Source organism: Rhinopithecus bieti, unplaced genomic scaffold, assembly GCF_001698545.2.
Source record: "Rhinopithecus bieti isolate Rb0 unplaced genomic scaffold, ASM169854v2 scaffold_6380, whole genome shotgun sequence".
NCBI lineage: Eukaryota > Metazoa > Chordata > Mammalia > Primates > Cercopithecidae > Rhinopithecus > Rhinopithecus bieti.
In genome coordinates, this window is record NW_016806642.1 from 2,160,429 (window position 1) to 2,182,361 (window position 21,933).

At 38.9% G+C, this 21,933-nt stretch overlaps 1 protein-coding gene across 1 annotated transcript in view; it reads right to left on the bottom strand.

Annotated features, from left to right (window-relative positions):
• IL23R (interleukin 23 receptor) overlaps window positions 1-17,475 on the bottom strand; it is a 78,534-nt gene extending 61,059 nt beyond the window's left edge. Inside the window, exons 1-4 of the mRNA XM_017877276.1 lie at window positions 17,336-17,475; window positions 15,692-15,790; window positions 14,277-14,573; window positions 7,186-7,309 (exon numbers count right to left, since the gene is read on the bottom strand). Coding sequence (XP_017732765.1) covers window positions 7,186-7,309; window positions 14,277-14,573; window positions 15,692-15,761 — 491 coding nt within the window. The 5' untranslated portion in view covers window positions 15,762-15,790; window positions 17,336-17,475. The remainder of the gene's footprint in view (window positions 1-7,185; window positions 7,310-14,276; window positions 14,574-15,691; window positions 15,791-17,335) is intronic.
• Window positions 17,476-21,933: the final 4,458 nt, after the last annotated feature.

The following is a 21,933-nucleotide window of genomic DNA, read 5'->3' on the forward strand; positions in this document are numbered from 1 at the left end:
CCACAGCTTTGCCCACAGCTGCAGGAGTTAGACTCGGGTGTGATCCCTGTGAAGACCACATTTAGGCAACGGGAGCCCCGGAGTTCTGACCTCCCCTCCCTCCCTCCCCTCCTCTCTCTCTCTCTCTCTCTGTTTGTTTTTTTGAGACAGGGTCTGGCTAAGCCAACCAGGCTGGAGTACACTGGCTCACTGCAACCTCTGCCTCCTGGGTTCAAGCCATCCTCCCAAGTAGTTTGGATTCCAGGCACCCGCCACCACGCCTGGCTAATTTTTTCTTTTTTTTTTTTTGTAGAAATTTTTGTATTTTTTGTATTTTTCACCATGTTGCCCAGGCTGGTCTCAAACTCCTGAGCTCAAGTGATCCACCTACCTCAGCCTCCCAAAGTGCTGGGATTACAGGCGTGAGCCACTGCACCCAGCCCTCTTCTCTAATTTTTTTCAACTCATTAGTTTGTTTGTAATTAATCATTAGATAAATAGGTGTTTGTTTTCTTTTCTGACCTGTCTATATTTATGGAAGTTAGTCCTTTGACTTTACCAGAGGAGAACGTTCTTTTTATGCTAACCTTTTATATCTTTTATGTCCTCTTTAAAAATGTAATAAAATCCCATTAATCTGGCCTCCATCAATTCAGAACTTGGTTAGGTTTATCAGAGGTTGGCTATAGTTTATTGTTGGATTTTAAGAAAGAAGGTGGGAGAAATAATTCTTAAAATATATATGACCTTATATTATTACTTAACTAGACAATGAAAGGGAGATGCAGGAAATGTCTATTTCTAGTTACCAACTAGAATAATTACTCAACAAATATTTATTGAGCATTTACTATGTGTCAGGCCCCATTCTAGGTTCAATCAATACAGCAATGAACAAATCAAACAAAAATCCTTGCCCACATTAAGCCTACATTCTAGTTTGAATGAATAAATGTACTATTGACATATAAAAGATAAGTCTTTCTTATTAGAGCACATGCAACATCTCTTTCTAGATTTTTTCCAAAATTATTGTATTACTTAAAATATATGAATAAAATTGTCTATAATATCCTATAAATAATAATTTTTATGGCTTTACATTAATATTTCTCTCAATCAAATCAGTCAGGTTTCCCTTAGGCCATAATATTATAATATCCTTTGCTATAGTCTGAATATTAGTGTACCCTCAAAATTTACATGTTGAAACTTAAACCCCAATGTAATAGTACTAAGAGGTAGGGCCTTTAGAAAGTGGGAAAGTCATGAGGGCTCTACCTTCATGAATCAATTTAGTGGCCCTATAAAACAGGTTGAAGGGAGGTGCCTGGCCCCTTCTACTATGTGAGAACATATAGAAGTCACCATCTATGAGGAACAGACCCTCAAAACCTGTTGACACTTGATCTGGGATTTCCTAGCCTCCAGAATTGTGAGCAATAAATTTCTGTTGTTTACAAATTACCCAGTCTAGGTATTTTGTTATAGTCACCTGAATAGACTAAGACACCATTTTGTGTTGTACTTAATTGTAAGCGTTTCCTATATGCAAGTCACTTCCTATAATTTGCTTTTTTATAAGCTTTGTGGTATTAATTATCCTCATTTCACAGGAGGCTGAGGCTCAGCGAGGCTAAATAACTTTTCTAAGATTACACAGCTAGCAACTATGGCTAATACTGTTGGATGACGGTACCAAACTCCATTTACAATGCCCTTCTGCCAGGTTCCCATCCAGACAGAGTAGACATGTGACACCGTTGTGGCCAACTCAATGTAGGTGCAAGTCCACAGGAGGAACTCCTTTGCTCTTTACCACTTTTCCTGCCTGGAACTTGGATGAGAAGCCTGGAGATACAGCATCCAAAGATTAAGGTCAACACGCTGAATATCGCAGAGTAGAAAGAGGAAAAGAGCCTAGATCCCTGGAGTATTACTGAATTATCATGCCACCTGTTATTACATGTAATTGTGACCTGATATAAATAAGGCCATGTCTATTTAAGTGACTGGACTTGAGTAGTTTTTTTGGGTTTTTTGTTTGTTTGTTTGTCTGTTTTGAGATGGAGTCTCACTCTGTAGCCCAGGCTGGAGTGCAATGGCATGAACTTGGCTCACTGGAACCTTCACCTCCCATATTCAAGCGATTCTCCTGCCTTAGCTTCCTGAGTAGCTGGGATTACAGGCATATGCCACCATGCCCTGCTAATTTTTGTATTTTTAGTAGAGATGGGGTTTCACCATATTGGCCAGGCTGGTCTTGAACTCTTGACCTCAAGTGATCCATCTGCCTCAGCCTCCCAAAGTGCTAGGATTACAAGTGAGTGCCACTGCGCCTGGCCTGCACTTGCGTTTTCTGATATTTGTATCATAAAAGACACCTGACTGATAAGTTTCAGAACTGGAAATTAAATCTAAAACTCCAAAGCTCATGCTCTTTGCAATGAATATTTCTGAAAGCATTCTCTTTAGTAAACTTATTCTTAATACTTTCAGAGTGACTTTTTGAGTACTGAGAACAATCTTAGTACTCATAACTACTACAAATATTCCTTACTTTATAAAGTGAATGTGTTCCTCAAACGTCACGTGTAAATAAATTTAAACATATATAATTTTGAACGCATTACAGGATTTTAAAAGAAATATATAATACATAGTTTTATAAAATATTCAGAAAATATTTTTATGATACTAAATAGGAAATTAGGTGGGGGTTAGCAAGTTTAAAATTGTATCAAACAAATATATTTTTTCAAATTGTGGTTCATCTATCCGGAATTTGCAATGCAGTTTTACTATGAGGAACCTCAGAACGCAGGTAAGTCAGGCTTGAAAGAATTAGCCCTCATCCACTAGGATAGCAGTAACCAAGATAAAAACAAAGGTTGGCAAGAATGCGGAAATACTGGAACCCTTATACACTGTTGGTGGGAATGTAAAATGTGTGACTGCTTTGGAAAACATTATGGCAGTTGAACAAAAGATTAAACACAGAATTACCAAGAGACCCAGGAATACTATTCCTAAATATATGCCCAAGAGAAATAAAAATATGTCTATACAAAACTTGTACACAAATATTAATAGAAGCATAATTCATAATAGCTGAAAAGTGGAAACAACCAAAAGGTTCATCAACCAAGGAATAAATAAATAAAATGTGTTCCAAATAATGGAACATTATTTAAAAAAGGAATAAAGGGCCAGGCGCGGTGACTCACGCCTGTAATCCTAGCACTTAAGGGAGGCCAAGGCGGGAGGGTTGCCTGAGCTCAGGAGTTCCATACCAGTCTGGGCAACATGGTGAAATCCCATCTGTACTAAAATCCAAAAAATTAGTCGGGAGTGGTTGTGTGCACCTGTAATCCCAGCTACTCAGGAGGCTGAGATAGGAGAATCACTTGAACCCGGGAGGCAGAGGTTGTAGTGAGCCGAGATCGCACCATTGCACTCCAGCCTGGGCGACAGAGTAAGACTTCATCTCAAAAAAAAAAAAAAAAAAAAAAGAAAGGAATAAAGTACTGATACATGTTACACCATAGATAACCTTGAAAACATTATGCTGAATGAAAGAAGCCAGTCACAAAAGACCACATATTATATGATTCCTTTTATATGAAGTGTCCAGTGTAGGCAAATCCACAGAGACAGAAAGCAGATAGTGGTTGCCATGGACTGGGAAGATTGAGGGGAAATAGGAAGTGACTGCTAATGGATGTGCTTTTTTTTGGCATGATGAAAATGTTCAATATTGATTGTAGTGATGGGTGCTAAAACTCAAGGAATGATATACTTTAAATAAGGAGAATTGTATGGTAGATGAACTATACTTAATAAAATGTTATATTAAAAACAAAGGAAGAATGAATTAACCAAACAACCAGGATCAGCAGTTCAGGAGATCCTTCCAGGTTCAGGGAGATAGTGAATATCCTCAAGACACCAGGCTCTCTGTCAGTCTGGCACTGCCTGGTTTTTCTGTGAGCTTGAAGTGAAAAGGTCACTGCCATATTGCCCTCACCTTCAAATTCCTAAAGTTGACTTAGCAATGAGACTCTAGTTGTCTCGCTCTCATGGCTTTTCTACTTTACCCTATAGGCAAGGGATAGAGGTTTAGTCTCCAATGGTTTAGCCAGAGAGATCCCCGTTAAAATCCCTGCTCCTTTACTTCTTAGTCAAGTGACTTTGGAGAGGTAATGTGAGCTCCCCAAGCCATCTGTAAGATGGGAACAATAACAATCGTTCCCTCACAAGGTTGAGAATTGAAGATGTCATGCACATGAAGTACAGAGCACAGTACTTAGCATATTGCATCTCATCCATCAACTCTACTCGTCCCTGATATCAGAGTTTTCATCATCTCTTTGGTACTGGAATATGCCTCTGTTTAACTCCTGTTCAGAATGAAAGGTGTATGCCTCTTGCCCATGGCATGCAGCTGGTAACTCCAGGTCTAGTAATGTGTTCATTAAATCTGTCTAGTTTCTACATGCACTTTCTTGAATGAAGAGGTATTGCTTTTTAGGTTTCACTTAATCAAAATTATTCTGAGTATCCAACAGGTAGAGAGAGAGAGAGCAAGATTAGGTTATTCTCTTCAATACAGACCAGGTTTGGTGCCTGGGAGAATTGCTTGAACCCAGGAGGCAGAGGTTGCAGTGAGCTAAGATTGTGCCACTGCACTCCAGCCTGGGTGACAGAGACCCTGACTCAAAAAACAAAAACAAAAACAAAACAAACAAACAGAAAACAAACACCGTATAAATAAATTAAAAGATTACTTTTTAAAAAAGAAGGTTATTCCCTTCCATAATGATGAGAACTGAACAGAATATTTTAAAGATGCCCTGCGATCTGGACCTCCACATGCCTGCGGCAGAAAATAAGAAGACAGTCAGGCAACCTATGTTCAAATGCCACCTCTCCTTCTCTGCAACTGTGTGGTCCCGGATACATACCTGACCTCACTAAGTCTCAGTTCCCTTGTCTATACCAATGGGAAAAATAATTGCATGCATCTGTCTTAGTCTCTTTCAGCTGCTATACAAATACCTTAGACTAGGTAATTCATAAACAACAGAAATTTATTGTTTACAGTTCTGGAGGCTTGGAAGTCCAAGATCAAGGCATCAGCAGATTCAGTGTCTGGTGAGGGCTCACTTTCTGCTTTATAGATGGCACCTTCTGGCTGTGTCCTCACAGGGTAGAAGGGCAAACAAGCTTTCTTTCAGACCTCTTATGGAAGGGCAATAATTCCATCCATGAGGGCTTCACCCTCATGACCTAATCTCACTTCAAAGGCCCCAACTCTTGTTACTCTTGCATTGGGGGTTTGTTTCAACATATGAATTTTAGGAGGACACAAGCATTTGTAGGATCCCAGTGCTTCACATGGTTGTACAGGTATTAAATTAGGCAGCATTTATAAAGCTCTTGGCCCAGTGCCTGGCAAACAGTAAGGGTCCAATAAATGCTTTAAAAAATAGTTTGTGAAATTTTTAAGAATTACTGACAGAAAAAAAAGTGTACTTCAAAAACACCACAGAAGGCATTTTATTTTATTTTATTTTATTTTACTTTTTATTTTTTGAGATGCAGTTTCCCTCTTGTTGCCCAGGCTGGAGTGCAATGGCGCGATCTAGGGTTACTACAAACTCCACCTCCCGGGTTCAAGCGATTCTCCTGTCTCAGCCTCCCGAGTAGCTGGGATTACAAGTGTGTGCCATGACACCCGGCTAATTTTTGCATTTTCAGTAGAGACAGGGTTTCACCATGTTAGCCAGTCTGGTCTTGAATTCCTGATCTCAGGTGATCCATCCGCCTCAGCCTCCCAAAGTGCTGGGATTACAGGCACGAGCCACCATGCCCAGCCGGCATTTTATATTATTTTATTTTATTTATTACTATTTTTGAGACAGAGTCTCGCTCTTTCGCCCAGGCTGGAGTGCAGTGGCATGATCTCAGCTCACTGCAACCTCTGCCTCCTGGGTTCAAGCAATTCTCCCTGCCTCAGACTCCTGAGTAACTGGGATTACAGGCACCTACCCCCATGCCCAGCTAATTTTTGTATTTTTAGTAGAGATGGAGTTTCGCCATGTTGGCCAGGCTGATCTCGAACTCCTGACTTCAGGTGATCCACCAGCTTCAGTCTCCCAAAGTGCTGGGATTACAGGCATGAGCTACTGTGCCTGCCCTGGAATTTTATTTTTTAATAAACTAAACAAAACAAGAAACACGAATAAGGTGAGCAACTTGTCCTAGTTTGCCCACAACTTTCCAGGTTTTAAAACTGAAATCCTTTGTCCTGAAAACCCCCTTAGTATGAGACAAACAGGAAAGTTGATCAACTATACAGACACTAAATTTAAGATTTGAGGGTCAGTGTTAACAATTAATAGCTTCCATGAATTTAGTGGTAATGTGGCATGATTATACACACTTTAAAAGCCAAATTCCACATAATGAATTAGAACAAACCCGTGTATTTAGGTTTTATTTTTAGGCCCATTTAAAGATTAAAAATCATAGCAATTCGGGGAAATTAAGTTGTTGAAACCCTAGAAGAAGAATAGAGCAGGTATTTAAGCAATAATTTATTATTTTATTTTATTTTATTTTATTTTTTGAGAAGGAGTCTTGTTCTATTGCCCAGGCTGGAGTGCAGTGGCACAATCTTGGCTCACTGCAACCTCTGCCTCCCAGGTTCAAGCGATTCTCCTGCCTCAGCCTCCCGAGCAGCTGGAATTACAGGTGCCCGCCACAATGCCAGGCTAATTTTTGTATTTTTAGTAGAAACCAGGTTTCACCATGTTGGCTAGGCTGGTCTCAAACTCCTGACCTCAGGTTATTCGCCCACCTCGGCCTCCTAAACTGTTGAGATTACAGGTGTGAGCCACTGTGCCCATCCTAAGCAATGATTTAAAACTGTGCTGGGCTGTACCACCATTAGGCCCCTGCTACCAGTTACCTACAAATGAATAAAAAGGGTTGAAAGATCATAGAATACTTTCCTGCCAGAGTGAAAATATTAATGGCCCGAAAAGGGCATTGGTAGGTTCACTGATCATAAGTAGGAAATTAGGGATAAATCAGGGTATATATTTAATGTTTGAGGCTGATTTCTTGGATCTCCGCTGGAGGCAGAGCTCTGGCTGAACCAGGGTGGAACCTCTTATATGAAGCCATGAGGAAGGGACCTACCTCTTCACATGCACCACGTATTTTGTGTCTATGTAGGTGAGCTTCCCAGCATTCCAGGTGCAAGTCATGTTGCCTGAATATTCATAAATGACACAGGTTACCTCATCAGGAACATCTGGCGGATCTGCAACAAAACATATCACTTAGGAGCTGCCGTAAGAAATATGAAGTTCTCTATAAAGTAGTCAGTTGAGAAACTGACAATTTTATTTGAAAATCAGGTCAATCAGCACTCAGCACCTGCCTGCTCCTCATTCCATCCCTACTACCTTACCTTGCAACCCACTTTACCATCAAGTATCCATTCCTCTTCTTCTTATACTTGACTATATTACCCTAAATTCAGTCTCCCCCAGCTACTCCTATATCTTTCTCTTTTTCTTAACAGCTAAACACTTTTAAAGAGCCTATTATTCTTCATTTCCCGTATGCTTTTGAACCCAAAACAATCAGGATTCAGCTTCCACAATTCCACCAAAACCATTGTTGCTAAGGTCTTCGATGACTTTCTCTTCAACAGACCCCATCTCTTGTCATTCTTCATTGAAAATTTTTTATAAGAAAGAAGGCTATTTGTTCCTTTTCATCTATTTTGTAATGAAAATAAAAGTCCACAGAAATTCTCTGCAGCATTTGATATTTTGCTCACTCCCTCCTTGAAAGCTCTCTGTTTTAAAGCTGGGTGTGGTGGCTCACCCAGTAGTCTCAGCTACTTGGGGGGCTGAGACTGGAGGGATCCCTGGAGCTTAGGAGTTTGAGGCTGCAGTAAGCCATGATCAACACACTGCACTCCAGATTGGGTGACACAGTGAGACCTTGTCTCAAAAACAAGACAAGAAAAGAAACCTCTTTGCTTTTGGCTCTTGCAAATGGGTTCTTTGTAGTTTTCTTCTCCTACTCTGGCAGACTATCTTCTTCTCTTGCACATTTTCCACTACTCATTTTAAAAGTTTTGTGTTCATACATGCAATAAAATATTATTCAGCCTTAAAAAAGAAGGAAACTTTAACACATGCTACAATGTGGATGAAACTTGAAGACATTATATTAAGCGAAGTAAGCCAGACCCTAAAGGACAAATATTGCATGATTCCCCTTACACAAGGTATCCGGAATAGTCAAGCTCGTAGAAAGTAGAATGGCAGTTGTTGTGGCTTGGAGGAGAAGGAAGTGGACATTTGTTTAAAGGATACAGAGTTTCAGCTTGCAATAAGAGGGTTCTGGAGATAAATGGTGGTGATGGTTGTACACTAGTGTAAATGTACTTAGTGCCACTGAACTGTATACTTAACCATGGTAAAAATGGTACATTTTATGTTATGTATTTTACCACCACCACAACAAGGTTTTTTAAAAGTTTGGTATTCAACGCAATTCTATTTCAAGGCTCTTTTCCCGTCATTCCACTCAACTCATCCCACCCCTATTCCTGCCCAGCTCTTTCTCCAGGTGGCCATATTATGGGGAACATTTTTATTTTTCGTTGGCTAGCATCTTTCCCTCTTGAGAACTGACATCCCCTCTAGCCCCTCACTCCAATCTCACCCCCACCCCAACCCCAAGGCCTGTCAATCAAGAGGCTCTCCACAGAAGTGTGCCTTTGAGGTAGGCTGACTAATAGGAGAATTTCCCTTGGGAATGAACATATGACTCATGATGAACCAATCAGAATTCTCTAAGGCACTTTTTCTAAACTGTTGTAAAAGAAGCACACTCTGTGCTCCTGAAACTGCTATCTCTGAGTAGCATGTGAGCTGTTAGTTGCTGGTGGCCATCTTGCTGTCATTGTGAAACAGGCTTTTTCACAGTCTTTAGTCTATTTAAGAATGAAGCCAACACAGGGGAAAACAATACCTAGCAGACAGGAAAAGATGAGAGAGTTCTGATGACATTGACTTTTTGGGGCCTCTAAAGCCTATGAAACTCCAACCACTATCGAATGACACCCAGAATTTTCAGTTATATCATTCAATAGTGAATAAGATTAAGATTTTTTAAAATATAGAAACATTGAGAGTGTATTAAATACTCACTTTTCAGGTGTGGCTCTCTTATTTCATCCCTACATGTGAAATACTGCTGGGACACTTGACTGCTCAGAGAATGACAAGACAAGTGGAAGGATAGAAGCTCAAAAAGAATAAAAATACAGACATTTAGGCATCTGACGTTCCATCCAAAGATTTATCTTAAGTACATATTGCTTTCACTTCACCTGCAAATTGCTTACCAAAAATTTGCTTGTAAAATAATAAACAAATATATTAAAAATTTTATTCTCACTGCAAAATAAGGCGGTACTAGATGTCTTTAAACCTATCAAATTAGCAAGGATTTTGAAAAATGACAGTACACAGTGTTGGTGTGGACTCATGGAAGTCCTCTAACACACTTCTGGTGGAAGTACAAATTGGTCCAGCCTTTATGGAGAGCACTTTACATATCACAATCTGTAAAAGCAGGTGTAATATTTTGCAACTCAGCAGTTATACATCTAAGAATGCATCCTTAATGAAATGTTCATAGATATATAAAATATTTGGCTTAAAGGATGTGCCCTTAAAGTACTGTTCATAACAATGAAAAAATTGTAAACAAGCTCAATTTTCCAAAATAAGGTTAAATAAACTACAGTCCAGTCCTAAACACATCCAAAAGCAATGCTGTAGAAGACAATTTAAGTACTTGGCCTTTGGAAGGAATTACAAGTATATTTAATGAAGTAATGATCATATGGCAAAGTGAAAAAAGCAGGTTGCAAAATGGTTCAATTAGTGGTTTCATTTAAGCGAGAGATTGAGAAACATTCTCAATCTGAGGGTCTGAAATTTCAAAGATATATTCCAAATTATTAAAGAGGGATTATGGTTACTAGCAAAGTTATAGGATTATGGGAATGATAGGTATTTCTTTTTTGCTGGTCTACATTTTAAAAACTCTCTATATTGAATGCAATTTGATTTTACAATTAAAAAACTATTTTCATATATCGAAGGTCTAATATCCTTTTCAAAAAAGCTATTTTCAAACAGTAAGAACACACTAAAAAGTACTTTACAATGTTTTGGTGACTTGTAGCATTGAGTTACAATGGTAACTGGGCTCCAAGTAGGGTAAAATAAATCTTTGTTTTAATTGAGCCTTAAATGAAGTAAGTGTGGAAACATGAATTTATATCATTTTGGAGATTCAGTTGTGGTCCCTCAATGATTACAATGATTGGTGCTGAAGTTATTTTTCCCTCTGGTTTCAGATAGAGAGTGTCATTGATTTGGCCATCAGATCGTTTGGGCTATGTTACACCACGGCATCCTACGTGAAGTGAATTCTTGGGGTTACAAATGTCTGGTGGTTAATTAACTTTGCAAAAGATCAAAAAGATGACTATACACACACACACGCAAATAAGTATTTGTTAATATGAAGCAATTTAAGATGGGCCTGTGAGTATGGTTATGAAAATAACATCAAGTTGTTGTTAGGCCTCATTGCCAGGTTATTCAATATCCAAGAACAAAACCTGGCTATACAACTAGATACTAGAGAATACCCTGAGATGTACAAAAGGGGGCTTATGTTTTTGCTCTTTCCTGCCAGTCCCACCCTTCCCCTATTATTGGGACACTCAGGAATCACAGGCCAGGTTTTTTGTTAATTCAGAGTCTAGCCAAGGATCCTTTTCTACTGAGAGCTTCTTGAAAGCAGCCTGTGATTTCCTCTTCTTTGTACTTCTAGCATTTAACACATTTTTGGTGCATAGTAACCACTCAATAAAGTTTATTCCATGAATTGATTGTCTCAATTAAGATAGTAACGAGAAGGATTAAAGTGGAGAGAGATGCAATGCTTCTGGCAAAGATCACTCTACAATTTCTTACTCAAGCAGGGCACAGGCCAGCCTAATTGTTCTGTAATCATACTTAATAGCAATGTTAGAAACAAATATTCAGAGGCTTTTATTGAATAACAAATGTGCTTTCATCATTGTAAATAAAGGCCAAAGAAGGTCAAAATTTAAAAAGTCAAAAATACTTAAAATTTTAAACAAATGATTAAGTGGGAAACGTGACTATTTGTGCACGGTTTAATTTTATATTTTTAAACGAATAAAGATATCTTGTATTTTATCCGATGATTGGTATGGTCTCATTAGAACAAATTTCCCATAATATGTGTGCATTTAATCTTAGATAAGAATCTAAGAAGTGTTTAGGATTGTGGCTAAAAATGGAAATTGTGATAATATGGTTCATATTTCACAGATTATACATTAAAGCACAGCACTTTAAAATATATTTGGATAGCTTTTCAAGGAAAGTAATGACTCATTTATTTTGTCTTTTACAATTTGTCTCTAGTCTAAAAAAATACATATACTCATTTTGTTCAAAGCAATGATGATAAGTTGACATAGTAAATCTCACATGACAAATATCCTGTGATCAAAGTTGTCCAGTGAAAGCAATGTGATTTCTAGAATGCCACAAAACCCTCAAAAACCTTTTTTTGACCTACTTAAATAGGAAGTTTTGTTGCTAAGAATGTAGAGCTCAAGAAGACATTCAGCTTGAATCCAGGGGTTTGAGTAAATTCTCACCTGGCAGTTACATTTTTACACTCATAACCAGAGGCCTATGAAAGGAGTTACAACTCACAAGTTAAATAAGTGGAAAGAGTGATGTTCTTTCTAAGCAGCCATCAGCAGAGAACGTATTTCTATTAAACTGTCCTGGAAGAGGAACAAAGTCCATTCTCTTATCTTCTACGTTGCCTGGTGTTAGGTTTGGGGACAGAGGCCCCTCAGCCAACACTGAGAGGGCTCTTGGGAGTAATCAGTGATACAAACTGCAACACATGGAAGGTGGTATTAACGAAGATGTATAGGAGGCCATTGTTTTGGACTGAGCTCCTGCACTAGGCCCCCACATACCAAATCAAAACAAAGTCACTCCTGTTAAGTGACATATAATCAAGCTGAAACTTTAAGGAAGCAGGTAAAACTTCCACAGACTAGTTTTTCCTGAAAACAGAAAATTCAAAGCAACCACGTAGAAAGAGCCCAGTCAACCTGAGCAGGGATGATAAGGAAACCCCCTCTGCTTTAACCATTACAAGGAAAACAACCCGAAGTAACAATGTTAACCAATCTGGTAGGTTTTATAAAAATGTCATTTCTTGTTCCTACCTTACAAAAACCAACTGTTCTGTTATAATAGTAGAACCAAATAGTAGAACCAAAACTAAGTACATAATTATACAAGCCAGTCCATATCACTATGGTAACTTAAACACCTCCAGGATACTCAGATTAATTTTATAGAATGAGATGCTGCCGATTTATGAATCACAAATAGAAACCTATCAGATCTAGAAACTAAATTTGCTGAAATTCTGTTTTTTAACAGAGACAATGTTTATTTTGCTTCCTTTTTTCCCTCTGGCTTAAATTAATAACTAACCTTTTCCTGTAACTGTGAAAGTTGCTTATTTGCCCTCCAAAAAAATTGTATGGTCTCTCTACCCCTCTCCCACCCCCAAAAGATAAATAGTAAAGTATTTAAGCATTGAGGTTTGGTTATGTTTCCTGAGGATGTGGACAAGCTAAGGAGATTTCATGCATCAGATAAGATGTCTGCCTGCGGTTTAATTTCCACAATTTAGGGCAAGTTTAGCAGCTTTAAGGCATTAGTTTAAGGTAGGTTTATTCTTTGACTCCAAAACCTATGACTTTCCTTCCTCAACTCACCTCTACAACTTTCTATAGTTCCCTCTCTTGAAAAGCATGCAAGATCAGCTGCTCAGAGTTAAGTAAGACAATGGCTTCATTATAGAGCAAGAAAGGCTCTTACTGTCCAAGCAGCCACAATGGGGTCAAGTGGTAGTGGTGATATGGGTCTGCCCCCAGCTAAGTTGTAAATGTGAAGAAGAAGCAAGAACTGAGGTTTGATTCTCAAAAGTATGGAGGAAGGGAACACGGCAAAGACACAAACTCCTTTATTTTTTTACTGAAAATGGGTTCAAGTGCCACAGAGAATGAATATCTGAGTTAAAACAGTGCTGAACTTATTGATTTACCCCCTTCATAATAGTAGAACCAAAACTAGGTATATAATTATACAAGCCAGCCCATATCACTATAGTGATTTAAACACTTCCAGGACACTCAGAGCACAGATTGAATTTAGCATATATTTTTAAGATTAACTTGACTAAGCTTTTAAATAAATTAATAATTAGTCCCTTCAAGGTGGGTTTTAAGAAAAAGAAAAAAATTAATAGTTACAGTAACAAACACAGTGATTGTAAATTGGAATAGTGAGATTAGGAACAGAGGATTGTAGGAGACTCTCCCTATGTTTTATCAAAAGGATGTATTTTTAAGGATTTGGGTACTGATGTACTTTAAATTTTATCATATGCTTCCAAATAAATTATTGAAATCAGGTGCATAACACAGTCTGTATAATTAGCCTCCTTTTACAGGCGAGGAATTGAGGCTTAAGCAAATTGCCCAAAGTCACAACCCTAGAAGTACAGTGGGAGCACAAAACTAGTTTTGCAACTCCCCCTAAACCTTGGCCTCAAAATTTCTCAATGGGATCTGCTTCAAGATTAATTATATTAGTTTAGAAAAATAAAACAAGATTAAAAGAGCAACATTTTAAATCTAAGAGTGCTGGCCCTCACATATGCAGTGTTCGTTCAGGGCAGAGGTGAAAAAAATGTTTTTTGAATGTATTGGCAACATTTTAAAATTTAGAGAGTACACATTAAGATTTCATATTTCTGTCTTCCTTTGAAGAGCCAAAAGATGTAGGAATACTGGGCCCCTGTGATTACTGGATCTGGGCAGTGGCTCCCCCCAGGAGACCACCTGTGTACTTTCTTCTCTGCATAGCTCCTATCAGCTTCTACAATTCATATAGTTCACCAATCTGGCCCTGGAGATATTTGAGTTTGCAGCTCCTGTATGAAACTAATCTAAAAACTGAACTATATCATTTTGTCCCTATTTTTAGACTAGTGTGGTAATGACCAGGTAATTGTTAGACTAGCTTTTGTTTGCTTTTCGAATGTGCCCCAACACTTACATCCAGAAGAAATGTCTTTTCCACATATCAGTGTCTCTTGAAAATGATTGGGACATTCAGCAGTGCAGTACATAGAAGCATGTGGTTCCAGAAAGTTTTTATACCAAAGCCGAGCTGTTGTTTTATTAATCCTTGTGATTTCAAATCTTTCTTTGATGCCATTTTTATAAAAATGAAGTTGCCTTGGTTGGCAGTTCTTAATTGCTGCTTGGCAATATATAGAGATATTCATACCCATCTTAAAATTTGTGGCTGGTTCTACCCAAATGTGGCCAGAGCAGTTTATATTTGTAATTCCTAGAAATAAATGGAAAAATAATAAATTACATGTAAAACATTAAAACAAGAGATTCAGAAGAACATACTATTGCATTTTAAATTTATTATTTCTATTAATTAAATGATTCCATTGAAAACAGTTTTAGGACTAGATGTATCTTTCATAAACTAGTCTGTTAGGCTTTTTTTTTTTGAGACAGTCCCGCTCTGTCGCCCAGGCTGGGGTGCAATGTCGCAATGCCGGCTCACTGAAACATCCACCTTCTAGGTTCAAGTGACTCTCCTGCCTCAGCCTCTGGAGTAGCTGGGATTATAAGTGAGCACCACCATGCCCGGCTAATATGGGGTTTCACCATGTTGGCCATGCTGATCTCGAATCCCTGACCTCAGGTGATCCACCCACCTCGGCCTCCCAAAGTGCTGGAATTACAGGCATTAGCCACCTAGTCCAGCCTCTGTTATGCTTTTATTGATGTTCAGCAGCATGGCACAAGACTAGAGTTAGCTTGGAAGCTTCTCTAAGTGTCTAAAGAGCAAATATAATTAGCTGTCCTACTTTAGAGAACTGAGAGATTATGAAGCTACAGTATTTTTCAAAGGTAAGATTAGAAATAACACTGGGCACTGTAGAATCTGAACCCCATTCTCTAGCTACTCAACCAATCTTTTGTTCTTTTTTAGATAAAGCCTACTTTTTTCAGTAAAGTTTGAATATAATGAATAAAACCATACTCTTGCCAAGGGCCCACACAGTTACTATGTGCTAGGCACATAGTAACTATCAATAAGTGGTTTGTGAAATAGAATTGCATTCAAATGTTTGACAGGTTATTATATAACAGATATAATAGTTTGAAGGTAGAAAATGCCAACTTAAACTAATAGGCTCCTTTGTGGAAATATTCACATGTGAGTAAGAGGGCTGTCCAGAAGGGAAATTTGAGAAAGAAATCCTGCATTTGGAAGGAGATTGGGCCATTTTTATTTCATTCTGTGTAATTTTTATGCACACATTTTTTCCAGTCTAATAATATTTGTATTCTTCAGAGATTCTAACATAACACCATTAAAATAATAATCACTCAATGTTCCATTTGTTGAAGGAAAGACAGCAGTAGATACACAAAACACCATACCTCCATGACACCAACTGAAGAGTATGTAAAGGGCTATTACCGCATCCCATTGAATAGTGACCTGATTCATATCTGGAAGCAGGAAAAGACTGTTATCCTCTGGAAAAAAAATATGAAAAATGTTTAAATTGTAATATTTAGTAAAATAATAAAAGCATTACATTTTCCCTAAGAGTTATTGTATTTGATGGGAACCTTTTATTAGGAAGGGAGGAAGAAGGAAGGAAGGAAGGAAGGAAGGAAGGAAGGAAGGAAGGAAGGAAGAAAGGAAACAGAGCAAAGAAATGTTACTGGTATATTTAGGAGATATAACAAGAGATGGAGAAGTAAAGCAAACAAATGGAATTTTATACTCTTCAAAAGTGACTATGAATTAACTCAGTAGGGCATTTGATCCATTACAATTCCTCCTAATCTAGCCTTTCTCATCAGAAACCTCCTCCTCTGAGTTAACTTCTTTATTTATTTTATGTTTTAAATTTTTTTAGAGACAAGGGCTGGAGTGCAGTGGCATTATCATAGCTCACTATAACCTCAAACTCCTGGGCTCAAGAGGTCCTCCCAACTCAGCCTCCCAAAGTGCTAGGATTATAGGCACGAACCACCATGCCTGGGCTGAGCTAACTTCTGGTGATGAATTCTTCTGCCTGCCAAAGTTATGTACTTATCACACTCCAGAAATACTAGTCTTTGATGAGCTAAACCTGGGAAGAGCCAAAAATTTCAGAATTCCAGAGAAAATGGATTCAAAATGAAGAAAAGTGAAGTGAGATTAAGCAATATGTGCTATCACCAGTTAGACTGTAAAAAGCCTTTCATCCGGGGAGGCGTGGTGGTTCATGCCTGTAATCCCAGCACTTTGGGAGGCAGAGGCCGGTGGATTGCTTGAGCCCAGGACTTCGACATCAGCCTGGGCAACATGGTGAAACCCCGTCCCTACTAAAAATTAAAAAATTAGCCCAGCATGGTGGCATGTGACTGTCATCCCAGCTACCCAGAAGGTGAAGGTTGCAGTGAACCATGATCACACCATTGCACTCCGGCCTGGGCGACAGAGTGAGATCTTGTCCCCCAACCCACCAAAAAAGAGGAAAAAAGCTTTCATCTGTAGAGAACTCGAAAGGAACACATTATAGAAATTCCTAATAATACTGTTGTGTTGACAACTAGAGTTACATTATTCAATTAATCAGTTACATTAATTAACTCATTTACTCAACAATCAACATTATTCAGTTATTTATCTGTTTAATAAAACCTGAGCTTTTTCTGTAAAACAACAAGAGAACGCAATGCACAGCTCATCAAATCGCATAAAGTATCTAGTAACATTAAAAAAAACTGGGGTCCCCCGGCTCAGAAATATAGGGATCCCTTTCATAATTTGTTAGCAATCGTAATTCTTCTCTTCATAGAAGAAGCAGAAGCCCTAAAAATGTTCCTAGTTAGAAGTTAACTGATGGAAATATGCAATAATTATTATTTAAAGTGATGTGATGCCATATAATATTATAGATTCCCTCTTCATCAGTAACCACTGCATGGAATATCATGAAAACTTGCAAGAGAAAACAACTTGGCCCATGTATTTTCAAAAGGAAATATATCTGTCTTTAAGTATTTGAATGATCGCTGCCTATTTACCTTTCAACCTGTTTGAAGGACATGATTCCACTTCAGAGCCAGGCTGCCACCCTTGTTGGCTGTGTCATGTCTTCTTTCCTCACTGCCTGACTGTCAGTGATCACTAGATTTTCAGCTCTGAGGTCAATGGAAATGTCAGCAGAGCCCTGACCTACATTTCAGACTCTTGAAGAGGAACTCAAACTGTCCAATTCGAAATGACTGGCTCTCGTGTAACTACTTGGGAAAACCCAGATTACTGAAAGTGAACTGTTTTGTCAGTACTTTTTTTTTTTTACAGCTTAATTTAAAATTGTGTCATCCAAGAGGCAGAACACTTATACATGTTTTCTTAAAATGTCAAACATTTTGACACCAAAATGTGGTGCTTAGTTTTAATTTACAACCAGCATTGTTATTAATTATACACCTGTTTCTTTTTTTAGTTTTCCAGCTTTGTTGAAGTATAATTGATGAATAAAATTCTACAATTTGATGGTAAACAACGTGATGATTTGATACACACATATTTTGTGAAATTATTATACAATCAGGTTAGTTAACACATCTCTCATCCTATTTACTCTTTATTTTGCAGAGATAACATTTAAGCAAATTTCAAGTATGCTTTATAATTCAGTATTGTTAACTATGATCACCATACTGTATATTAGATCTCCTGAACTTATTCATCTTATAACTGCAAGTTTATGCCCTTTGACCAATAACTTCTTTTCCCACCACCACCCTCTAATCTTGGTAACCACCATTCTATCTTCTGATTTTATGGGTTCAACTATTTTAGATTCTACATATATGTAAGATCACACAGTATTTGTCTTTCTCTGTCTGACTAATTTCAGTTAGCATAACGCCCTCAAGTTGCATCTATGTTACCACAATGGCAGAATTTCCTTCTTTTTTTGTGGCTGCATGATATTCCTGTATAGCCCACAATTTCTTTACCAATTAATCCATTGATAGGCACTTAGGTTATTTTCATGTTTGGGCTGTTTGGACTAATGCTTCATGAACATGGGAATGCAGGTATCTCCCATGGTGCTGATTTCATTCTACGGGGGGCTATAGGTCCAGAAAAGGGATTGCTGTATCCTAAGGTAGGTCTATTTTAATTTTTTAATTAAAATTGTTTTTATTTCACACTGTTTTCCATGATAACTGTACCAGTTTACATTCCCAACAGCAGTGTACAAGGCTGCCCTTTCTCTGTACCCTCGCCAATACTTACATCTTGTGTTTTTATAATAGGTACCCCAAAAGGTGGGAGGTGGTATCTAATTGTAGTTTTGTCTTTTGGTTTAGGTTGTTGTTTTTGTTTTTGTTTTGAGACAGAGTCTTGCTCTGTCACCCAGGCTGGAGTGCAGTGGCATGATTACAGCTCACTGCAACCTCTGCCTCCTGGGCTCAGGTGATCCTCCCATTTCAGCTTCCTGAGTAGCTGGCACCACAGGCACATGCCATCACACCCAGCTAATTGTTTTGTAGTTTTGGTAGAGATGGGTTCTCACCATGTTGCCCAAACTGGTCTCGAACTCCTGAACTCAAGCAATCTGCCGGTCTTGGCATCCCAAAGTGCTGGGATTAGAGGCATGAGCCACCACGCCCAGCTCACTGTAGTTTTGATTTGTATTTACCTGATGGTTAGTAATGTTGAGTACCTTTTCATGTACTTAATGGCCATTTGTCCGTCTTCCTTGAAAAAAAAAAATCTATTCAGGTCCAGAATCACCTGACGACACATTTCTTAGAATGTATCCCAGTCATTAAGCAACACATGACTCCAACAGTGTGCGGAGAATTGATTGAAGACGAAGAGCCCAGTTAGGAGGCTATTGAAAATCAAGAGCTGATTTTTGTTTTATTTTGCTTTATTTTATTTTGTTTTATTTTGAGACGGAGTTTTGCTCTGTTGCCCAGGCTGGAGTGCAATGGTGCAATCTCAGCTCACTGCAACTTCTGTCTCCCCAATTCAAGTGATTCTCCTGCCTCAGCCTCCCAAGTAACTGGGGTTACAGGCATGTACCACCATGCCCCGGTAATTTTTTTTTTTTTTTTTTTGTATTTAGTAGAGACATGGTTTCACCATGTTGGCCAGGCTGGTCTCGAACTCCTGACCTCAGGTGATCCCACTGCCTCGGCCTCCCAAAGTGCTAGGATTACAGGCGTGAGACACTGTGCCCAGTCTGGTTTTTTGTATTTGTTGTAGAGATAGGGTTTCACCATGTTGGCCAGGCTGGTCTCAAACTCCTGACCTCAAATGATCTGCCCATCTCAGTCTCCCAAAGTGCTGGGATTATAGGCATGAGCCACCACGCTCAGCCCAAGAGCTGATTTTTAAATCAGATTTTCTGAGCTTTATTGTTTTGTTTTGCTATTGAGTCATTTGAGTTCCTTATGTATTTTGGATATTAACCTTTTATCAGATAAATGATTTGCAAATTTTTTTTTCCCCTTCTGTAGATTGTCTTTTATTTTGTTGGTTGTTTTCTTTGCTGAGCTTTTAGTTTGATATAGTCCCACTTATTTATTTTTGCTTTTGTTGCTTGTGTTTTCAGTGTCATATCTAAAAAAAATCTTTACCCAGACCAGTGTCAAAGAGGTTTTTCCCTATGTTTTATTCTAGGAGTGTATTAGACTGTTCTTGTGTTACCATACAGGAATAACTGAGACTTGGTAATTTATAAAGAAAAGCGGCTTAATTGGCTCACAGTTCTGTAGCTGGTACAAGCACGGCACCAACATCTGCTTGGCTTCTGGTGAGGCCTCAGGAAGTTTACAATTATGGCAGAAGGCAAAGCAGGAGCAGGTGGATCACATGGAGAGAGCAGAAGCAGGAGGAGCAGGAGGAGGTGCCACACACTTTTAAACAACCAGATCTTACCTGAACTCTGAACGAGAACTCACTCATCACCAAGAGGATGCCACTAAGCCATTCATGCAGGATCCGCCCACATGATCCAAACACCTCCCACTAGGCCTAACCTCCAGCACTGGTGATTATATTTCTCTTTTTTTTTTCTTTGAGACAGGGTCTTGCTCTGTGGCCCAGGCTGGAGTGTAGCGGCATGATCTTGGCTCACTGCAACCTCTGCCTCCCGGGTTCAAGTGATCTTCCTGCCTCAGCTCTCAAGTAGCTGGGACTACACACACCTGCCACCACACCTGGCTAATTTTTGTATTTTTCGTAGAGATGGAGTTTCACCATGTTGGCCAGGCTGGTCTCAAACTCCTGACCTCAAGTGATCTGCTCACTTTGGCCTCCCAAGGTGCTGGGATTACAGGCGTGAGTCACCACACCCAGCCACATTCATCTTTTGACTCATCCAAAGGATGGTATCTGCAGCAGCTGCTCTATTCTTCTGTCAAGCACCTCATGGTTCATTCAGCTTTGTTGGAAAGAGTGCTACAGATTGAATCATCACCACTTCCTGTGAGGTGTGTATTAAAAGCCAATGTTGACTTATTTCCTAAGAGCTTCTTAGAGACTTTACAACGCCAGTAAGTGAAGGTAAATTCAAAACCTTCAACATACAACTCTAGCTCTTGGAGACTGCATGCGCACCTCTAAGGAGGTCAGTTTCCAGATTCTCAAATTCTATATGTGTTCTTTCCTGGGTTCACAGTGGTCATTCTCTAGATTCATAGTGAATAGTATCCCTCCATCTCAAATCTCATTTAGTGCATTGCCTTGGGTGTAAATAGCTCCAGAATATCAAACAAATGGATAAATGGAAATACTGGTTTTAGGGAGGCCTTCTTGGATAATTAAGCAGGGTATTTTAAACATCCAAGACTTTAAGCCTTTTCCTGTCATATAGATATGTGTGAAGCTTACTAAAATACTTCTATTTCAGCCCATGCTAGGATACTCTGAATTTTAGCCAAATCAGGGATATTTGGGCCCATTCTGGAACTGGGAATATAGGATATCAGAAGGAATATGGGAGACTTATGGCTATCCTCTTGAACATAAATGGGATTTTTTTTTCTTTCTCTGTCTCCTAGGCTGGAGTGCAGTGGTACGATCTCGGCTCACTGCAAACTCCACCTCCCGGGTTCAAGCGATTCTCCTGCCTCAGCCTCCTGAGTAGCTGGGACTACAGGCGTGTGCCACCATGCCCAGCTAATTTTTTATATTTTTAGTAGAGATGGGTTTCACCGTGTTAGCCAGGATGGTCTCGATCTCCTGACTTCGTGATCTGTCCGCCTTGGCCTCCCAAAGTGCTGGGATTACAGGAGTGAGCCACCACCGCGCCAGGCCATAAATGGCATTTTGATGAACCATTACTTTTTTTTAAAACATTGGATAAAATTTATATGTAAAATTTTACTTGATTTCTTTCAGATTTGGTTAACTTTATTCATTAAGATAGTAAAAAGCTATTTTATCAAATCACATCATAGCATATCTGTTTCTATAACAGCCTAGTCTTAGTTTTTTCATCTTTGAAATGTTCAATCACTCTATTATATTTAAAAGAAAGTAAGTTTATTTAGAGCTTTAAAAATATTTTGGGCCGGGTGCGGTGGCTCACCCCTGTAATCCCAGCACTTTGGGAGGCCGAGGCGGGCAGATCACAAGGTCAGGAGATCAAGAC